Genomic DNA, 20,409 nt, shown 5'->3' on the forward strand with positions numbered 1-20,409 from the left:
TCATAAACAAAACATCAAGCGAGCGAGAGTGAGAGCAGAGAGAGCGGCAGAGAGTACCTGTGGAGAGAGATGAGGTGTGGGAGCAATGTTCGCATTTATAAACAGTTTCTACTATTACACAAACTTATATGTACTATTAGCATTTTTGATTGGGACATGTGATAGTCGGGCTTGCGATTTGTTAACACAGTTGATTACGTCGACAGGGGAAATGGTTGTGACTGCGACAGGCGGCACAGCATAAAGCACGTGTAGATGTAAAAATAATGAAAAAAAAACCCCAAATGGGTCCATATAAAGAAACCCTCAATCTCCACCTCATTGCTTGGCATTGCTTATTTGCATATTCGTTAGAATCGAAGGCAATTAAAACGTAACTCGCATTCGTGTCCGAAATAAAGTGCAGCAGGTGAGGAGATGTTTGCCTTGGGACCGGTTCTTTTTCAGCATCGTTTACTTTTATTGAATGTCAATGCAATTGGAAATTCATTTCAACTGCATGGAATGCTCAGCTCAGCTCTTAAGAATTTATTGTTAAACCGCTTTATTTTTGCATATAAACTGCATTAGCTCATAAGAACTTCAGGTTCAAAAGCTTAATTACTTTTCATTTTGCTTGAAGATTTTCAGTGCTGCCCATTAATATTTTTATTTTTATTTTCATTTTATTTAAAACGCCAGATAAAAATAGAGCGTATTTCAGTTTGGAAAGAACATGCTGGCAGCACGTGAACACTATATATATATATATATATATATACTACTACTACAACTCGAGTCGACCATCTAAAAACAGGTCATTTATCAAATTTAGTCATATGTTCCAAATAGTTTGTTTAAGAAGAACTGAAAATCCCGAAAAAGGCATTCTACATAAGAAATAATAATGTTCATTGAATTTAATTTCCTATAATTTTGCTTTTGATAAAAGCAAGCTGTTGTAAACATTCAAAAATCTGCTTAAAGATGCAGTTTACTTTATCTACTTCAACACTATTATTAAGAATTCCCCATTATTTAAAGCCCATTTCTCCTTATCGAGAGTGTAAAAATTTCTACGAAAACATTGATTATCTTCGACATTGAATAGACTCGTTATCAAAGATGTATTGGCTTAACTATAGCAATCTTATCAAATGGGAGAGCGCATATGCTTAGATTTTCAAACTTATTTAACAGGACAGGGCCTAATGAGAGCGCACCTCATAATTGGCCCGAGTCGGCAGAGAGAACGACAACTTTGGGGCCGACCACCGTGCGGCTGCGGATCGACGATCGCAGTGTGTCTCGCGTTTCCATGCTGTGAACAACGTAAAAGTTGTTCGCGTTTAAAAATAAACTTGGCAGAAAGAAAAAAAGCAAAAATTATAAAAACGCCCGCGTATAAATAAACCTACTAAATGTACGCAATAGTTCGTTAATTGTGCACAGATTTGGATAAACAAAAAAAAAAGTAAAAAGACAGAAACCAAATGACGGCCCCTGAACAAGCGCCACTGCCGGCCATAAACCAAATGGAAATGTCCGTAAATTCAAATGCCGCCGATTCGGAGGAAATAACACTGGACGCCATACTGAAGCACATTGGACAGTTTGGACGCTTTCAGTTGTTTATATTTTTGCTGATCTGTTTGCCAATGATGTTTCATGCCATGTTCTCTGTAACATACGTTTTCACGGCCGGAACGGTGATGCACAGGTGAACTTTACTTGCAGTTAGTGAGTTATTTCGACATCCAGTCACAAAAGAAATTCTTCAAACCAACAGATGTAACATTACAGAGTGCGATGGACCCGACAGCCGATACGATGAGCCCTGGACCGAGTATAGCATACCAAAGAATGGCAGGGACCTGGACAAGTGCAATCGCTACGATAACTATCAGCTGTCGTCCTGGAATCAAACGCAGAATATCTGTCTGGCCGATAACTATAATAAGGAGAAAATCGAGCGATGTCCCGGCAACGATTTCAAATTCCGCGATCAAGAATTTACCATTTCCAATGACGTGAGTATCAAAGTTCGATTGCGATTAACCACGTAAGCGAGACAACGATGGGGGCCCCGAGACTTATCAGCCCATAAACACCAGACTCTCGACTAGCATGGACTTTGATAATAAGTCATCCGATTTCTGCATACCCCAACTGGTTCAAGCGCCACTTCAGCAGCGCTCTGAGAGCGGCTGGGCCGACTAATCCAGTGTCAGTGTCAAGCAAACTATTGGGCAAATTTCTCAGCTTGAAATCTTATCAAATTTATGAGTTCAATGACTAGGGCAGCCCCTAGTTTTTTTCATTCTGTCTTGTCAATCGTTTACGATCATCGTCGATTAGTTACCCTCGAATGGGGCCTTTAATGTTATAAAAGGCACGATAAGAACGCGACAGACAGCTGCAAACCCTCTAGTGCTCATTAAACACTTGTACAAATTTAATTGACAGCGTCCAAAGGGACGTTGGCTATCAGTATCTATTTTAACCATTTTGGAAAAAGTCAAGTCATGCAATATTAGGGCAAGTTTTTCTATGTAACTAAAGCCAAGTTGTTTTCATAACAATCTATATCATTGATTAAATATAACTTGTTCATCTTGTTCCTGAACATACTGCTTCCCTTTATTTTTATTGTGCCACAAAAACTCATTTTTTACATATTTTACATTTTGGATAATATAACTGTTCTGTTTTAACATTCGTGACCAAATCTAACAATTATATTTCTATGATTATATATTTAAAGCAATTTTAAAATAGAAATAATTTCTATAATTAAATCTGTCATCCGAACAATGAATCGAATACTAATTACATTCAACTTGAATATAGTATAATATAAATTCATTAAAAAAGTGTTAATTTCAGCATTAACATATTAGAAGCAATTTAATATTCAATACAACTCAATTCCTTACGATTTCAAAAGTCCATAATCTCTTGTCCCACAATCATTTTCTCTTCTACATTTAACTGAACTTCCTTCATTTGTCAGTTCAGTTTTTTTATAGATAACTTTTATTTAACTAAGGTTATTATAAAAAGACAGCTTTACAAATGTAAATTAATCAGATGACCTTAGTACGCAACGCGATCAAAACATCTGAAACAACAGACCACAGTAGACCTTTTAGCGTGCATCGAACCTTTTTCCAAGGCAAGCTTTTAGCTTGTCACCAAAATTGGAGCGCAAAAGAGTAATGAATCTTTTATAAATGTCAGCTTAGCGCTCATACAATTGTTTATGGGGCTTACCAAAAATAACTGTTACTTAAGTACATTTGATAAGCTCAGCATTTGAAATTTTATCACTTAACTAATTGGCTTGTACACATAAGATAAATGTGTCACAAGTCAAAGTCAGAGACTCTTCTGAACTGCGTCTGGGCGACCCGGAGCTCAGTTTTCAGGGGCACAAGCAATTGCAGCATAAGTAAATAACCATTCTAGATTAGATATGCAAGTGACAGTAAATTACATAAGAGCACACAAGCAAATAAGCTGGCGAGTCAAGTGAATAATGAGCTGCAAAATAAATCTTTTGTTACGCCAATTTATTGCGGAAACTTTTTCATCATATTTGCATTATTGGATCGGGCCGGGCATGGGGGGGAACAAAATAACTAAAATTGTAATAAATGAACTTTCTGAACTTAATGGAACTTTTTTACAGTTTGAGATTTTCTGCGACGATGAATGGAAATTATCACTCGTCGGCACAATAAACAATCTGGGACAATTCTTTGGCATACCGCTCGGAGGTTTTGTGGCCGATCGGTATGTTTAACTCGTATAAAGCAATTTTTCCTTTACAATACTGTTAATTTTCCATTGTCTTGCAGTTATGGTCGCAGCTTTTCCATTGCCTTGGGCGGCATTTTGGGCGCCGTGTTGGGCATTGTGCGCTCCTATTCACCCAACTATATTTGCTTCCTTGTTTTCGAGTTTTTGGACAACATGACCAGCAGCACCCTGTACTCAACGTGCTTTGTGATTGGCATTGAGCTGGTGGGCCCGAAGCGTCGTGTGCTCGCCTGCAGTGTCATAACCATTTTCTATGCCATCGGCGAAGTGGCCCTGGCCATGTTCGCGAAGGCCTTTCCGCACTGGCGCACTCTGCTGCGAATTGCCTACACGCCTTCGCTGATTCTGCTCGCCTACTTCTGGATCCTCCCTGAGAGCGTGCGCTGGTTGCTAAGTGTCGGCAAGGAGGAGCGAGCCCGGGGCATTCTGCGCCGAGCGGCCAGGGTGAATAAGCGCAAACTGTCGGAGAGTGCGTTGGACAAATTGGTCATAGCCAATCGGGACAAGCTGCAGCAATCCAACGAGAGTAAATTTCCCATTCGTGAGGCCTTCAGCAACTTTAAGTGGCGCATTGCCAATTGCTCCTTATGCTGGATTGTCCATGTGCTGGTCTACTATGGGCTCAGCTTGAACGTGGTGCTTTTGGATGGCAATAAGTACAACAACTTTGCTTTCATTGCACTGGTGGAGATTCCGGGCTTCTTTATGCCACTTCTGATCATGGATCGCTTTGGCAGACGTTACTCCCTGTGTGGTCTTATGCTGTTCAGTGGCCTGTGTTGCATTGGCACCATTTTCGCAGGAGGCGATCAACAAGTCTTGCAGCTGGTGCTCTTCCTGGTGGGTAAGCTGACCATCACGGCTAGTTTCCAGGTGCTCTATTTCTTCGCCTCAGAAATCTTTCCCACTAATCTGAGGAACAGCTTGTTGAGCTTCTGCTCCATGATGGGCAGATTTGGCTCCATGTTGGCGCCGCAGACGCCGCTATTGGTAACTTTATTTGATTTTCTATTTGTCATATCCCTATAAACCTAAAAACTTTTCGATCGCACTTTAGGCCAAGTATTACACAAACGCTCCAGCCATTCTCTTTGCTTGCGCTGCCATATTTAGCGGATGCCTCACTCTGTTCTTTCCCGAGACCACAAACCTTGTATTGCCCACAACGGTCAAGGAAGCGGATGCCATTGGCTTCAAGAAGAAACCGCCAAAGGATCAGAATATTAACGTTCCCGCATAATAGGCTCAATTAAATCTACAAACTAATTTATTTTAAGACAACCACGAGACAGTTCAAAGACACAACTTTGCATTATATATCACTAAATGCAGCATATATTTACATATGTGCTGTACATAATTTTTTTTTTTAATATATTATTTATTTATAAGCAACTTTTAAATAGTAATAAATAATAGCATTGCATGCTCCTGTGAGAGCCGAACAGTAATATGTGCATACAATAATACTCGTCCTGACTATTGTAAGATTATGATAAATTTAAGTATGACATAGGTTTTCATTATATTTATTGTACTAAATCCTTACGGGTCGTTTGACGCACGATGCCAATCCTGCGTGTTCAAAATGGTGTGTCCATACCAGATCCTTAAGGATTTCGCCAAGTTATGGCCAAAAAACTATATCCTTTTTATAAAAATAGCTCTAGGTGAGCAAAAGAGATATTTGTCTATAAGGAAAGAAGGATGTTGATTGACGTTATCCTTGCGTATGACAAGGACTATAATCTGCCAAAAGGGCATAAAAATCGTCCTTATAGTTTCCGAGATATGTTATTTTTTAAGTCGACATTAAAAACCAAATAGACCATAATTTGGTCACCTCAAGGACCATCCCGATGTCCTTTGGCCAACATGCAGTCCTTGTCTTGCCAACTTAGAATATGTAATAAAAAGGACGAAAGTCCTTCAAGTAGCTGTAGAGAGGAGATTTTTGTCTGTTAAGAAAGAAGGCTGTAGATCGTCCGTATCCTTGCGAATCATGATGTTCTTTAACCAACCGATAGTCCTCATCCTCTCGATTCAGAATACACAATAAAAAGGACGAAAGTCCTTCAGACAGCCTAGATATTAGTAAAATTCGTTTGAAAATTACGAAAGCCATAACTTGGCCGAATCCTTGCGGATCCTAGCTAGTCATATGTCAAACAAATCATATAAACAAGGACCATAAACTGGCCAAAGGACATCAGAATCGGCCTTTGTTTTGCTGAGTTATGACTAATTTTCTAAAAAGGACATTTTTCAAATAGCCATAACTCGGCCAAATCCTTAAGGATAGCTGAAGGATATACCTTTTTAAGCTCGTAGTAAACAGGACTATCGATTGGCATTCAAGGATTTCCAGAATTCGACAAAAAATTTCATCGAAATTTATCCTAGGGGGTTAGTCGCAAAAGTGGCCAAAATCGAAAATATCCGGGCTAACTTTGCCATTTGAAGGACTATCTGGATGTCCTTTGGCCAGCAGATAGTCCTCGCCCTCCCATTCAAGAATTTACAACCCAAAGGACAAAAGTCCTTCAGACAAAAAAGTTTTAAGGACAATTTTGTATACCTTAAATAGGCCATAGCTCGGCTGTATCCTTGCGTATCCTTGCGAGTCATGTGTCAAAAAAATTGTATTAACCAGGACTACAAGCTGACCAAATTTCATTAGGATCGTCCTTGTAGTTTAGGAGATATTTAAGGATTTGTGTTTTCGGGCCATTTCCGTGCGCTCCGCGACTGAAATTTTACAAGTCAAAATACAAGTACTGGGATTCTTAGATGACCCCATAATTTGATGATGCAGATCGATGCAGGGGGTCTATACGATCCTAACGCACCATGTCCTTTGAAAATCTGCAAGGACATGCCCGAGTTATGGCCTATTTTCCGCTTTTATATAATTATTTACATGCTCAATTTAAATGTGTTTTTTTCTTTTCAGACTGGCAAATTAACGACTACAATGAGCTCTAAGGACCTCCACGAGTGACAAAGCAAATTTTTCCAGGATCGGACTTTAATCAAGCCAGATATAGTGATTTTAATTTTCAATAAGCTAAAATTATAATTTATGCTCGATTTGTATAATTTTAAGAGAAATAATTAAGCAAATTAGCATAAAAAAGAATTGTATAAATTTAGTTATAAATAAATAATCGAACGCCAGGAGCGTCTGTTGGCAACCGCTGGCTGACGAGATTTTTTCTAAAAATCTGCCAAAATACCAGGCGAACAGAAATGCCCAGAAGGTCGACAAGTTCTCCGAATAAAAAATTTCATTGCATAGCCTGAAGGGGCAAAAATGTAACTCATTTAAAATGGGTAATGTTAAATAGCAGTTCATGTAAATAGAGTGCTGTAAAGCGGCTGTTAAGCAAAAGCTGCAGCTGCAGCTAATGTAAAAGCCCTGCTGAAAGAAAAAGCATACATATTTTTGGACCATTTCAAAGCGCATTTTGCAGAGATCTGATCCTCTAGGTTCCCAAGGACTCTATCGATGGTATGGTATGACCAAGGATATTATTGTCAACTAGGAACCATACAGGGAGCGGGTCTGTTGCTGGGGTGGCTGAAAAAGAAATTCACACATATTTTGGAGCCGTGCTCTTGCGCATTTTGCAAGAGCCTGGTCCTTTTGCTTCGGTAGGACTATATCCACGGTATGGAATCCCCAAGGACATATAAATCCACATGTACCCACAATGGCGATCGTAAATGTTTGTCCATGATATGGAGATTATATGTTGTCCATGGGCGTGGCAGATTAGGCTGAAAAATACAAAATAAAAAATATAAATTAGTTCTTGTAAACTAAAACATATCGATTAGATAACATTTGATTTGGAAAAGACATACTCTTTAGAATTAATGAAATCCTTTAAAACCGACAGCACAACGAAAAATGTTGATTTCCGAACTTTCCAGACTTGGCAACAAATTAACATTCTTTTTAATGTCTTAATTGTTTGGATTAATTAGGGGTATGTATGCCATGAAGATACCAACGATACTGAAGATTTTGCTGTCCATGGGCGTGGCAGATTTGCTAGAAATACAAAGAGAAATATGAATAAATTTTTGCAAACTTAAATATATTGGATGTAAAATCGATAGAACTTACACTAAACATGTTGATTTCAGTAACCGTAACCACTGACATTTTGGTCAAAATTTAGAATGAAATTTAGTGGAATGTATATCCATGGTATGAAATAACCAAGGTCATCTAGGTACCAACGATATTAAAGGTTTCCTTGTCCATGGCAGATTACGCTGAAAAATACAATATTAAAAATTAATTAGTTTTTTTCATGATTTCGAAAGGCTCTATTTTGGTTAAATAATGTCCAAAATTGGAAGGATATAGCTTTTGGGATCTGTAAAGTCTTTAAAACCAACTAGCATTTGCCAACCAGCTTGATTCATTGCTTTTTGGGTCAAAGTTTAGAATGCGATTTTTTAATGCCAATTGATACTCGCGAGCCGTACGAATCCAAAAACGTATACAATTTGAGATACGGACGCTATTTACCCGAGAATATGCACTGATAGTATTTTCCGACAAGCTTAACTCGACTGCTGGCATTTAATTAAAACAGAATTATGTTGCGCTGACGCAAAGAGGACGAAAATCGGTGCACAGCAAATTGAGAAAACAAACCAAAAACTCACGTGAGCGCCAATCAAAGGTAGTTAACGCAAAAGCAAGCATGCACATGCAAGCCTAAGTAGATATCACACATTCAAAAACATACATACGTATGTATGCAGAGATAACCGTTCAATATGAATGTACGCAAGTATGTGTATATGCGTGCTGGTGCATTATCTACTTATGCATCACATCCACACACATTTTGCAAGATTTGCTTTTTTTTCTGTGCGTCGAATATTTGTTCCCATTGCGCTCGTGCAAATTAGTTTCGCGTCCGTTCGATCACACTAGTGAAATGCAAAATATATACACATATATTTTATTATTTAACACACACTAATAGTTGTAGTTGTATCACTCAGATAATAATTGCTTTAATAGCCTGTAACTCGCACCATTCCAACATACCTAATTGACTGATGAGGCCACACTAACACGGCATAAAGTTGCTCAGGTCCGAGAACTTCAATGCGAGCCGTTATTAATTGGACCAATCAGCGATCAGCACCAAAAAAGAGCTGTGAGTACATGAGCGTAAGAAGATAAATGACAGCGAACACACACACAAACAGGAGGATGCTTATCTCTGGCCTTGGCTCATCTCTGCAAATACACGTGTTTGTGTGAGTGAGTATGCTAGTCAATGTGTCGTATCGTTCTCACTCCAATTTCGATCGATTGCTTATTTGCTGTGCGCCGGTTTTTTTGTTCGATTAAGGCGCTCATAATTAAGCACTCTGTTAATTTGACCTCAGTAGTCAATATGAACGACATCTCTTTTATTAGTTTAGTATATTCTAGGAGCAGCCAATAAGTATATTATTTAGCTTTTTTACACACATACACACATACAAGTATACATGTAAAATACAACTGATCTCCAGATAAGTTCTTTGAAGCGATAAGAATCAACAAAACTTCGTGTGAAGCTTGGGAAAGCACACACAAGTAAAAGTAGATATATGAATTGCGAGAACACACATCCACACATACATATACATGCATGCATACATACATATATGCAAATGCATATGTGTATATGACTTCCAAACTTTATTAACTTCCTATTCATCGCGCTCTCACGAATTACTTGCAAAACGAAGAGATCAATATTTTTACAGGTTCTACATTGGCCCATTTAAGTTCGATTTTTTATAGATAAGCATTTTAGTTTTTGTTTAAATTGGCTTTAAATTTTGATTCCATTTTTGTCAAAGTTTAGAATACGATTTTTTTTTCAATTAATATCCCGTACGAGCTTGAAACGGTTTTTAGCCGAGAATTTTCACCTTTCATATGTTCAAAGAGCTTTGCACAACTGCTGCAATTTAACTTAAACAGAATTATGCTGAGCAAGCAGATAGAGCAGGTAGATAACTCACAAGCAATCACACACATGCATCTTTATACCCTTGCAGAGGGTATTATAATTTTGTCGTGAAATGTGTAACGCATAAAAGGAGACATCTCCGACCCCATAAAGTATATACATATATATATATATAAAGTATATATTCTTGATTAGTATCAACAGCCTAGTCGATATAGCCATATCCGTTTTATAACTTTTTTGTTTTCAAGATTTCTTAACCCTACTCGGCAATTACTATTTTCCCTGTGCACTATGAGCACTATGAAAAGGTTGGGTCTGCAAGAGTATTAAATATTCGGCGTGCCGAAGATAACTCTTCTTTCTCATTATGTTTTCAAGTGAGAAAAAGCTTTTTGGTCCACTTAGCAGCCATATACAAAGCTCTAACGGAACAGAGCTTGCGCCGTTGGCTGCGATGCTGAAAGTTGTTTGCCGACCTCCTCCAATGCAGCTGATGTTGCAGAAGTTTTCAAGTTGCCTTCCGACTTATTTTCATTGTCAAATGCATATGTACCTAAAGTGTAACTTAAATTGTGTTATCTATGACGTACGTACCTTGTGTTGTTTAGAAAGCTTGCGCCTTGAGTTGAATAGCCTTCCTGCACACCAGGAACACGCGCGGCGTGTTTTCGTCTGGCAAAATTATCAGCAAGTACTCTTTATGTTCCGTTTTCTCGAATTATTCTTGAAAGCCTCCCAACGGCAGGCGTTTATTTCAATTGTGTTTTCTGACTGCAGTTGTAGTTTCAGTTCCCCCTTCAGGTAGCTCTGCTTGATTGAACTTACGTTCTGTCCACGCTACGTCAGGGTATCTCAAAGACTGACAAAAGTTTCGCCTGCATCATTTTAAGTATATTTTAAAACCTACTGAAAGCTGTCGGCTTGCGCTTTTGTTGTGTTCTAAAAGCTCTCTTGAGCTCGTTGTTGTTTTCGTAAGCTGGGTTTCTGAGCGCGTGAAAGCTTTCTCACTCAGTTGGCATAAAAGCTTTCGCTGCGAGTGTCATATTGGGGGTGGTTACAAGGCGGAGCTTTTACTGATGTACGAGATCATGTGTAATTCGTTTGCTATAAAAGCTATGCAATATTTTCGTTAAAAATGCCCGCAGAGCTTTATTAATATGGGAAATAAATAGGCATTTATTCTATGTATGTATTTCGCTACACTATAAAAGTTCTATGGTAAATGCACGCGATATCTTGCCATATTACGAGTAGCTGTTCGCGCATTGCGTTTAGATAATTATTTTTCTTATCTTAATTGCTTGCCATAAATTGCAGTGATCATTCGGAATGCATATTTGACAGCATTTTCCATTGAAAACGTTAATTAAATGTGTTAAAAGCTTTGCATAAAACCACAGGTGTTAAATGCCGATTGAGGGGCGTGCGGGCTGCAAGGCAGCAACAAATTTTGAGCATTAATAATAATTCGCTGAAAGCACGTTTTATTTGCTATTTAAAAGCCAATCAATTGGCAATAAATTTCAATAGCTGCTCAGTCAAAATTAAATATGAACATGCATGTATGGAAAACCTCTTGGAAAAACTGCAGATGGGCGTCGACATGTCACATCATTCATAATTTTTTTCTTTAGAAAGATGTCAATTAAAATTGTTTAAACAATTTTTGCCAAGCAGCAGCCGCTCGTCAATTGTTCAACAGCCTTTTTATGACCAGCCTCAATGTTTCACGCCTTGTGACTGTTAAACAATTTGAATAGTTGAGGCTTTTTTATAGATTCGCATTTTGTGCGAGATAATATTGTCGTAAATTGTGCCATTAAGAAAAAGTTGGAATTCGGACCGACTAATTCTCAGTTCTAAGCGGCTGATTGCATTTTACGATCCTGCCTCACATATAGAGCCGTAAGCCTCGTTTTATAACCATGCCAATGTCCCAAGAATAATTGTAGGAAACCTAACATATAAACATAAAAACTGGTCTGTCATGCACTCGCCCCCCCCCCCCCCCCCCCCCTCAGTTGACCCCTTAGAAAACGGTCAGTCTGCAGTTTGATTGAATGAATGATTGAGAGTGTTTGCCATTGACGGCGTCGCGGCGATGCCAGACCGCGATAATAATCATCAGCTGGTTGGTTGTGTGTGGTCTTACAACTGTTGGCCAGCGAGTGCTTGAAGGCAAACGTTTGCCAGCCGCTGATTATGTGATTAGAATATTGACAATTAAGCGCACATAAATTGATTTACTTGTAATTTTTAATGGCGCCCACCGCAGCGCATTTACGAGTCCAATCGAAGAAACTGCGGCGGCGAACAAGTGCTGCTCATTGTGAAGAGATCGGGAGATCAGCATAAAGTAGAGCTGCAGTTAAATATGACTGATCACCTACAGTACGTGCACTTAATTACTTTTTGAATAGAAAAAAATATAAAAACACATTCAAAAAAAGCAACAAGACCCAAATAACGTATATATTACACAATTTATAAAGATTTCTTTAAATATTATTATTAAAATATGCTCATGAGAAAATAATACAAATGTAAAATGTTTCCATTAATAGAAACCGGCTATGAAAAAATTTAAAAAATAAAAAAAGTTCTTGTCAGAAGTGGGATTCGAACCCACGCCTACAGAGTAGACTGCGACCTGAACGCAGCGCCTTAGACCACTCGGCCATCCTGACTGTTGTGCTGGCCGTGTGCAAAAACCAATGGCATTCTAAGGCGGCGCAACAAGTTGACTGGCGGACAGAAGAATGGCGGTGGCTCCCCTATTTGTAGCAGAGACCTTAAGTATACGCCATGTATTACATGTGTTGGCCAATCACACTTAACTCTTTGAACTTGGGCTGCCTACGCGCGGCTCGGCTCGTGAATGCGCATGAAAAATTGCATGTGGCGCCCAGAGGCAAAGACAAATTGCACTCGTCGCGTCATGGAAAGGTGTGTACTGCCCCGACTGACAACATGCAACAAGCAATAAGCAACAAAAACAACAACAATGAAAAGTCAGTCAATTTGTACGATTATGTTTTGAGCTTGAAAAATGCAGCGATGCGAACGATGATAATAGTAATAATAAAAATGTAACTTTAGTCGAAATCAGGTCAAAAACATACATCAAATTGAGTAAGTTCGCCGATTGGCAAGTGTCACATTTTATATTTATTTTCATTTATTATGCAACCACTGACAGCAGACAGAAAAACAACAACAACAACAGCTAAAAAGGCGCTGCCCACCCACTGCCGAAGTTTGTTGTGCATTTTCAATGAGTTATGCAAAATAATTAAGTTACAGCCGAATAATCAGTTTGCCACTGGCAAATGTCAACTGGCCAGCGGCCAAATTGCGCCCTGCTGCCAATGCTGCTGACATTTCACACGCACCAGCAACAGCAGCAGCAGCAGCAGCAGCTGCAACATCAGCTTAACGCGCAGTTGCAGTCGCATTTGTTGTTGTTGTTGCAGCCACATGTTGCTAGTACCGGTCGCACGCACTTTCAATGCATTTCAATTAGCTTTACTGTGTGCTCCACTTTGACTTTGAGCGCCAAGCCATGGGGCCTCGAATGATATTTTCATTTTTATAGCTTGATTGTAGACATCTGATAGGCATTTATATATGTTAATCAGTTGGCTGACCTGACAGCTAAAGTTAATTAAAGTTAACGCTCTCAGCTGGCATAAATGCAATGCTAGCTGCACCGCGTTAGTGTTCGCTGTACAAGTTATTTGTCTATTAATTCACATGTTTATTTTGCAGACAAGTACGCCGAGGCATTCGCCGTACTTTCGGTCGAGCATAAATTCATTGTGATTAATGATACACACAGTTCTTGGACAACTGACCTATTTCGCCGGCTTGTTGTCTAATAAAACGCAAAAGTAGTTGAAACAAAATTAGCAAATTGCCCGAATGTCAATCAAAAGTCATCAATCAAAATTTGTGCTACTGTCAGCCCGACACAATACATATAAATATGTATCGTATATAACCAAGAAGAAAACCCATAAATATGGACGCGCAACGGGGCGCAGCAGTGCAGCAATAACTGCACTCTGCTCCACTTACAACTGCAGCAGCGGTGCGGTGGGTGCAGCCAACGCGGCTCGAGCTTGTAAATTAGCATTACAATGGCCAGTTAAGTGGGTCAACAACCACAACTGCAATACCAACAACAGCAGCAGAGACAGATAAATAGGTATACTCAAGTTGTAAGCCGTCTGAAGCCAAAGAAGACATTGAAAAGTTTGGGCGTACTTTTCGTACTTCTTATACCAATATTCCTTCTTTGATAACTTGGCCGAAAGTAAACAGAGCTTTTGTCTTGACTTGTCCTCTAGGCTAATCTTGACACAAATCGATTTGTTATGTGAAGTTGCCCGTTTCTAGTTACCCAAGCCCACATCTATTGGTAAATTAACGTGGGTGCACAAAATTGATGCTCCATCTGAATCCCATGGAGCTTAGACAGAACATTATTTTGGGTACACCTCGAACCCTGTCAAAGCTGCAGCGATTTATATGCCTGATGCCTAGTTTTGGTTTCAAAAATTTGTAGCAATTAATTTTTGACAGAATCTAATATAATCCGCACAGCTTTTATTCATGGCCAAGATTTATGAGCTTAGCTTTTGGTCGAGCATCACCCGCAAGAACATTAAAAGAAGTCAATATACTCTTTCAAGTTCAAAGTTGTCAGAACGCACAGCTGGAGCCAGACAATTGGCAGAGCACTTTGACCAGTTCGAGCATTCATCAATTTTGTCCACTATATTTAATTTTTAGTGCTTTTTTTTTCTTAGCGCAGAGTCGCGACATTTTATGCCAAATTTGTACAAAGTTAATTAACAGGTTTCATTGTTTTTTTAGCCGCACAGCATTTCAGATGTTTGCCTGTTCTGTGCTCTTTTTATAACCGCAACAAAAACACACACACACACTCACACGCACACGAACACACACACAACCGAACGATTGTGGGGGCGTATACATAATATCCAAGCGAGAGCTCTCGGGCACAAAGAAAGCGAGCTGAAATCAATTTTAAAACATGTTTAAGCGCTTGTTTTTGCCGCTTGGCTAATAGAAATTTAATTAGCCATGCAATTTGGTATTTTTCCCTCTCCTCACCAATTTTTCCTTTCTGTTCATTTTTGTAGTTTTGTTTATGGTTTTGCGCTTTGAAGAGTTGGCGCTGCACGTGCAGCCAAAGCTTTGATATATGAGCACTTGTGTGTGTGTGTGTGTGACTGTGTGTGTGTGCTGCCCACGCATGCGTGATTGACGCTGCCTTTGTATCAGTGTGCGAAGTGAAGAAGCCAAGACAAATAAAAAGACACGAAATAAAAACAAAACTTTATGGCGCACCACACACCCAGCCAATGTTGTTTGCTCACTCTCACTCACTCACTCTGTGGCTCTCTCGCTCTCGTTTTGTATGCGCGCTGCTCTCGCTGGCGATCATTGCATGGTCTGTATTGAGAAGGTGATGCTTAGCGCAGAGCGTCACGTCACAGATGTGTGTGCAGTGCACGCGCTCATAAGCTGACTGCTGTGACGTCACGCGCAGAGCGTATGCTTGAGAGGGAGAGCGTGAGCGCAACAGAGCCAAATCTGCACCTCGCTATACTTTGCGATCGGCTTACTTTTGTGGTTGCCTGCTGCTTGCTTCGCTGCTGCCACTGCCGCTCGCTGCAGTCAACAGCGCAAAGCGCAACGCGTCGGTTCGGAAATTGTCTTAACGGAAAATTACAGCTGTGCGCGAGGTTCGTTTAATCCGTTGCTACGTGTGCTTTAGGTTTGTTGTGCGTCTTATCGCTAAAGTATACCAAAATACTAGTGAATCCTCCAGCAGTCAGTCAAGTGTTTCCGCAGTTGTTGTTGTTCCGTTTTTTCTATTGTTGTTGCTGTCACACTTGCTAAAGCGCATTTACCATTTGCCTTGCTATGCAATTACGAAATCTTACGTAGAAATTTTATGTGTGTTCCATGTGGCTATAAATACAACAACGCCAGCGCCAAATATATGATCGCACGGAACAGTCGGTCGGTTGATCCGTCCGTCCGTACGTCGCCTGGTCAAAGAAAGAAGCAAAAACGCTAAATACACACACACACACACATGCACAGAGAGAAATAAGAAAACAACAAGAGAAACTGACGGGTTGATTGACTTGCAGGAATTTGAGACCCAAAGGCCGCCGACGCCGACGCCAACAGCCAAAAGCCGTCAGCATCAGAGATTCAACATCCATATCCACATCCCCGTCCACGTCCACGTCCGTGTCCATAGCAACATCTCCAGCAGTTAACCGCAGCTTCCGTTGCTTATCTGCCGCACGAGATTCTGACGCCGCGGCTGCCTCCTGTGATTATGAGGAGGGGGAGGCATATGAGTTGCGGTTTCTGTAAGTTGCACATTGAATTTACGATTATATTCAGTATAGCACACAGTTCTCGAACAAAACTCACAAATATTTATAACACACACGCACACACACACGCACACGCACACATTTGCATATGCGTTAATATTCATAAAAGTAAATTGTAAACATGTCGAAGCTGTCTGGCTTTTCTTTAATTGCGAATCAATAGGATGCGCATAAAAATCAACATAAAAGTCGTAGCGGGAATAAGGGCAAAGATCTGAGATCTGAGGCACTGATAAATGATTAAGCATAAATAAAACGCGTAATTAAATTGTTAAACACAGCAGTCGAAAACAGCCGTCAGTTATCAATTGGTTTTTGGCAGTTTAAATCGTTTGTTTTCTTCGAAATTTCCCAAGCAGAGTTTAGTTAAAAAACAACTGCGCGGGCGATTAGCAAAACAAACCGACGCATTTGGCCAACTGTTTGTTTGGCTGCTGCTGTTTTCCATCAGCTCCACAGATGACACCCACACGTATTCGAAAAAGTAAAGAAAACATATGCGGCCATTAGAATTTGCTTTTTAGTAAATTATAGATGGATATCTTTTTTTTTTAATATTCTCATGGTTAAATATACAAATGGTCAGCCATAAAAGGTCTGATTAAACCAGAAGCCATAAGAAAAAAATATTTATTTAACAAAAAAAGGTATTTGTCAGAAGTGGGATTCGAACCCACGCCTACAGAGTAGACTGCGACCTGAACGCAGCGCCTTAGACCACTCGGCCATCCTGACATCTGGCATGAGAAGAGCTAATGCTCATTTAGTACTGCCTGAGTATGCGCTGTTAAGGCGCACTGTTAGCTGAACAGTGTTATAAATAGCTTTATGGGAACTGTTGTTTCAAGGGATTTCAATTTCCATTAAATTTCCCATGTTAATTTGTTGGCATATTAAATAAATAACATGCAGTTAAGTAATTTGATTCGCTTTTAAGCTTTATTAAATTTATATTTAAAATGCAATTTTATGGCATAATTATTGCAAATTAAACTGATTCGATCTGCTGTTTGTGTAAAAAGCGCCGACCAGTTGTTGTTGTTGTCTAGATAAATCTTATCGCTGCTGTTGTGGGCTGGGCCCCGGAGACAATCGCATTAAGCAAAGCACAAAAACAATAACAATAACAAAAACAAAACAACAAGCCCCACAGATTAGTCATGAAAGAACATTAACCGATTTACTTGTAAAAAAAAAAGAGAAAGAACGAAAGAAAAAAACCAATCTCTCGCCTACAACGCCTCCCCCCGGACCAAAAAGAGAGTTTCCAAAAACAAAGACCAGTAAAAAATGAGGCTAACCCGCATTCATGGGCGCTAATAATGCGGTTCGAAGGCGTGTCATTTCCAGACTCTGCACCTCACAATCCTCTCATATTAAAGGCGGCAGCTTTTGTTGTGCCGCACATAAATATACATAAATATACGTGTATATTATTTATGATATGGACAGCCTCTGTGGGATATTTTGTTGGCTTTTTGTTCTTCGCTGAGAGATATTTTAATGAGTGTCTCGACACTTGGCGACATTTTCATTTGATTTATGGTTAAAACAAACCAAAAACATAAAGTTCATTATGCCCGGTCTTCATTTAGTTGTTATTTTGTGTTGTCATTTTTTGCATAAATTAAAATTGGAACGCTTTCAATTTCAGTTCCGTTTCGTCTCGCAAATCTCTTCAGATGCGTACACAATCCAAGCATTTGTAGCTGTAGCTGAAGAATAGAAGAGCATTGTTTATAATTGTATTTAGAAGATACGCTTTGACTTTGTGCCGACAACTATTTTATTTAGCTATTTATAGGCAAATGCATGTGTATTTGTGCGAAAGTATTTTCCGTTTTAATATGCATGCGCATTTCGAGCTAATTGTTTGTTTATCTAAGGGAAAAAACCAAATGCCATGAAATGTTTTGACATGCCGCACAAATTTTCCGCATTACCATTGAACTTTTGCCTCAATCTCAGATCTGTGCCCGATCTGTATAAATTCACAAAATCATTTGCAATTTTTACTATCAGTTTTTCAAAGGCGAGCCTTGTCTCAAGTCACGCGTCTCGCGTGGCCTGATAATAAAAAATGCTTTATATTTGTAGAAATATGGGTCAAAAACTCGACTCTATCAACAATTGCGCACGCAATTTTCATTCATTTAAATGTGCCTTTTGCCCGTATCGAATGTCAGAGATCGACCCCTGGAAAGGTGTTCCGATCTATCGACTGACACGATATGTTGTGACAAGCGGGAAATAAAGAACTGACACCGTTCTTAATACAAGCCAGAGTTGAATATATTGCGAATACACACTTAAGTGCATTTGTTTATAAACAATGCGCGCCGATATGCCAGTTGACACAGTTGAGTCTCGGTTTCAGGGCACGGGCTCAATGCCATTTTTGTTGGGCCAGTTCTGTTGTGATATTGTATTATTCTGCAGAGTTGTTGTTTCTTGTTGTTCTTGTCGATTCGCAAAAACAACTGCGTCAACAGAATCCAAATCAAAGCATTTGTCGGACAAGGTCTGAGCTATTTTCTTTTTTGCCTTTATCGGCAAGCGCTTAAATGCGATAAATATGGGTCAGGTATAAAAGCCATTGAAGCTACTTCCTTAAGACCGCTAATTTCTGTCCAGATACTCGGCACGTGTAGGTAGAGTTCTCTAAAGGCGTATTATAAAGCCTTTCGCGGCACGTCCAATGTGCATTTTAATGCGATGTCAATGGCAATTGTTCTCCATTGGGCTAAACGACAAATGCTCGAAACGTAAAAAGATAAGATTTGTGTATATTTTTTATTGCTGTAGTTAAGTGCTTTGATTTTTTATTGCGCTCCATGATGCAGGGTATTCAACTGCCTATAAATACACAAAGCAAAAAAAAATAAATAAAGAAAAAAAAAATTGTCAGAAGTGGGATTCGAACCCACGCCTACAGAGTAGACTGCGACCTGAACGCAGCGCCTTAGACCACTCGGCCATCCTGACTGTTGGCGACCCGTTGTCAAAACTGAAATACAAGCTGCTACACACTGTGGAGACACTCGAACAGCATTGATTTAGCGAATAATGTGTGGTGACAAAACAAATATAAATAAATATATTTATTTTACGGTCAATTTGAATTGCTAGCCAATTTTAGACAAAACCAATGCCCGAATGTCAATCAATGCTCAGAGACCATAAATATGGATAATAGCTCTTATTAAATCAAAAAGAAATAGGCGGGAAATCGTGCGATCTTTGTAGTTCTTCATGTGGACGCGTATTATTTGCTCAAAGATGTCAATTCGCTCCATGGTGCACAGCCGAAGATTGACCTGAAATCTGGACTCAAGCAGATCCTTGGCCAGGTTATTGAAATCTTCGACGAACAATTTCATAACTTCATCCTCCTTGGCAATGGCCGCTTCCCGATGCTTTTGGAATAGATCACGAATGGTGGTCTGTTGGATGTTGCCCTGCATTATCTCGAGCCAGGCGACTTGAACGTAAGGATTGTGCAACTGCGATTGTCGGAGCACGTTTGTCTCACGTATAAAGGAAAATGTGTTATATATGCCGACCGTCTTGTCCGCTTCGGAGAACAGCTTGAGTATATTTTTATTGATTGGATTGTCGCGACACAGAACGAACTTGAGCGTAAAATTTTCCAACTTTGGCATCTCTATGGATATCAGATTGTATAATAGATCGCACATGAACTGGCTCAAGCTCTCCATTTTGGTATCCTCGACGACATTCATATAGATCACATGGTACGCGTGGTGTGTGATGCCGCACACACAGAATATAATTGTGCTATATTTGAAATTGAGTGGATAGATATCGAAGCACAGAAAGCACTCGTTGTCCAGCGGATCCTGTCGGGCACGGCTCTTCAATACACCTGTCCGCTTAACATATTTATTCTGTATATTCCTATCGTCGAGTGGCTCATTTCGAAAGCAGTCAATGCACCGCTGCTGATCTGCTGCAGTTAGTTCTGTAAATGATTGAAGGGTTTTTATCTGTAGTCGTTCCGTACCCATAGCTGAGAAATGGGTAATACGCGTGCTGGCAAAGCTGAGCTGAAACGGGTCCGAGCCAGACAAGACTAGACGTGCCTGCTAGAAAAGTAAAAATCTGTATATACGAGTTTTGAGGCTTTTATTTGACAGTATTCAAGC

The 20,409-nt window shown here is 39.6% G+C and overlaps 2 protein-coding genes, 1 long non-coding RNA gene and 3 other non-coding genes across 7 annotated transcripts; 1 reads left to right on the forward strand and 5 right to left on the reverse strand.

Annotated features, from left to right (window-relative positions):
- Window positions 1-1,290: 1,290 nt before the first annotated feature.
- LOC115769657 (solute carrier family 22 member 3) lies at window positions 1,291-5,745 on the forward strand. The gene is made up of 5 exons (XM_030714572.1): window positions 1,291-1,699; window positions 1,769-2,009; window positions 3,671-3,774; window positions 3,840-4,791; window positions 4,859-5,745. The coding sequence occupies exons 1-5, from the start codon at window positions 1,473-1,475 to the stop codon at window positions 5,039-5,041; spliced, it is 1,707 nt and encodes a 568-aa protein (XP_030570432.1). The 5' UTR covers window positions 1,291-1,472; the 3' UTR covers window positions 5,042-5,745.
- Window positions 5,746-6,905: 1,160 nt separating this feature from the next.
- On the reverse strand, window positions 6,906-10,574 carry LOC115769659. Of its 2 annotated transcripts, none has more exons than XR_004018770.1 (4): window positions 10,395-10,574; window positions 7,934-8,085; window positions 7,669-7,858; window positions 6,906-7,581 (listed from the first exon to the last, which is right to left on the reverse strand). It is a non-coding gene; the product is annotated as an uncharacterized LOC115769659 (long non-coding RNA). The 2 variants fall into 2 exon arrangements; XR_004018771.1 differs by lacking the exon at window positions 10,395-10,574 and adding an exon at window positions 8,876-8,950.
- A 1,830-nt stretch (window positions 10,575-12,404) lies between these two features.
- On the reverse strand, window positions 12,405-12,487 carry Trnal-cag. The gene has a single exon. It is a non-coding gene; the product is annotated as a tRNA-Leu (tRNA).
- A 4,408-nt stretch (window positions 12,488-16,895) lies between these two features.
- On the reverse strand, window positions 16,896-16,978 carry Trnal-cag. The gene has a single exon. It is a non-coding gene; the product is annotated as a tRNA-Leu (tRNA).
- A 2,167-nt stretch (window positions 16,979-19,145) lies between these two features.
- On the reverse strand, window positions 19,146-19,228 carry Trnal-cag. Its single transcript has one exon. It is a non-coding gene; the product is annotated as a tRNA-Leu (tRNA).
- Window positions 19,229-19,348: 120 nt separating this feature from the next.
- LOC115769652 lies at window positions 19,349-20,356 on the reverse strand. The gene has a single exon (XM_030714564.1). The coding sequence runs from the start codon at window positions 20,269-20,271 to the stop codon at window positions 19,414-19,416; it is 858 nt and encodes a 285-aa protein (XP_030570424.1). The 5' UTR covers window positions 20,272-20,356; the 3' UTR covers window positions 19,349-19,413.
- Window positions 20,357-20,409: the final 53 nt, after the last annotated feature.

The sequence above is a fragment of the Drosophila novamexicana genome, unplaced genomic scaffold, assembly GCF_003285875.2.
Source record: "Drosophila novamexicana strain 15010-1031.04,08,12 unplaced genomic scaffold, DnovRS2.1 tig00004554-arrow-pilon, whole genome shotgun sequence".
NCBI classification, from domain to species: domain Eukaryota; kingdom Metazoa; phylum Arthropoda; class Insecta; order Diptera; family Drosophilidae; genus Drosophila; species Drosophila novamexicana.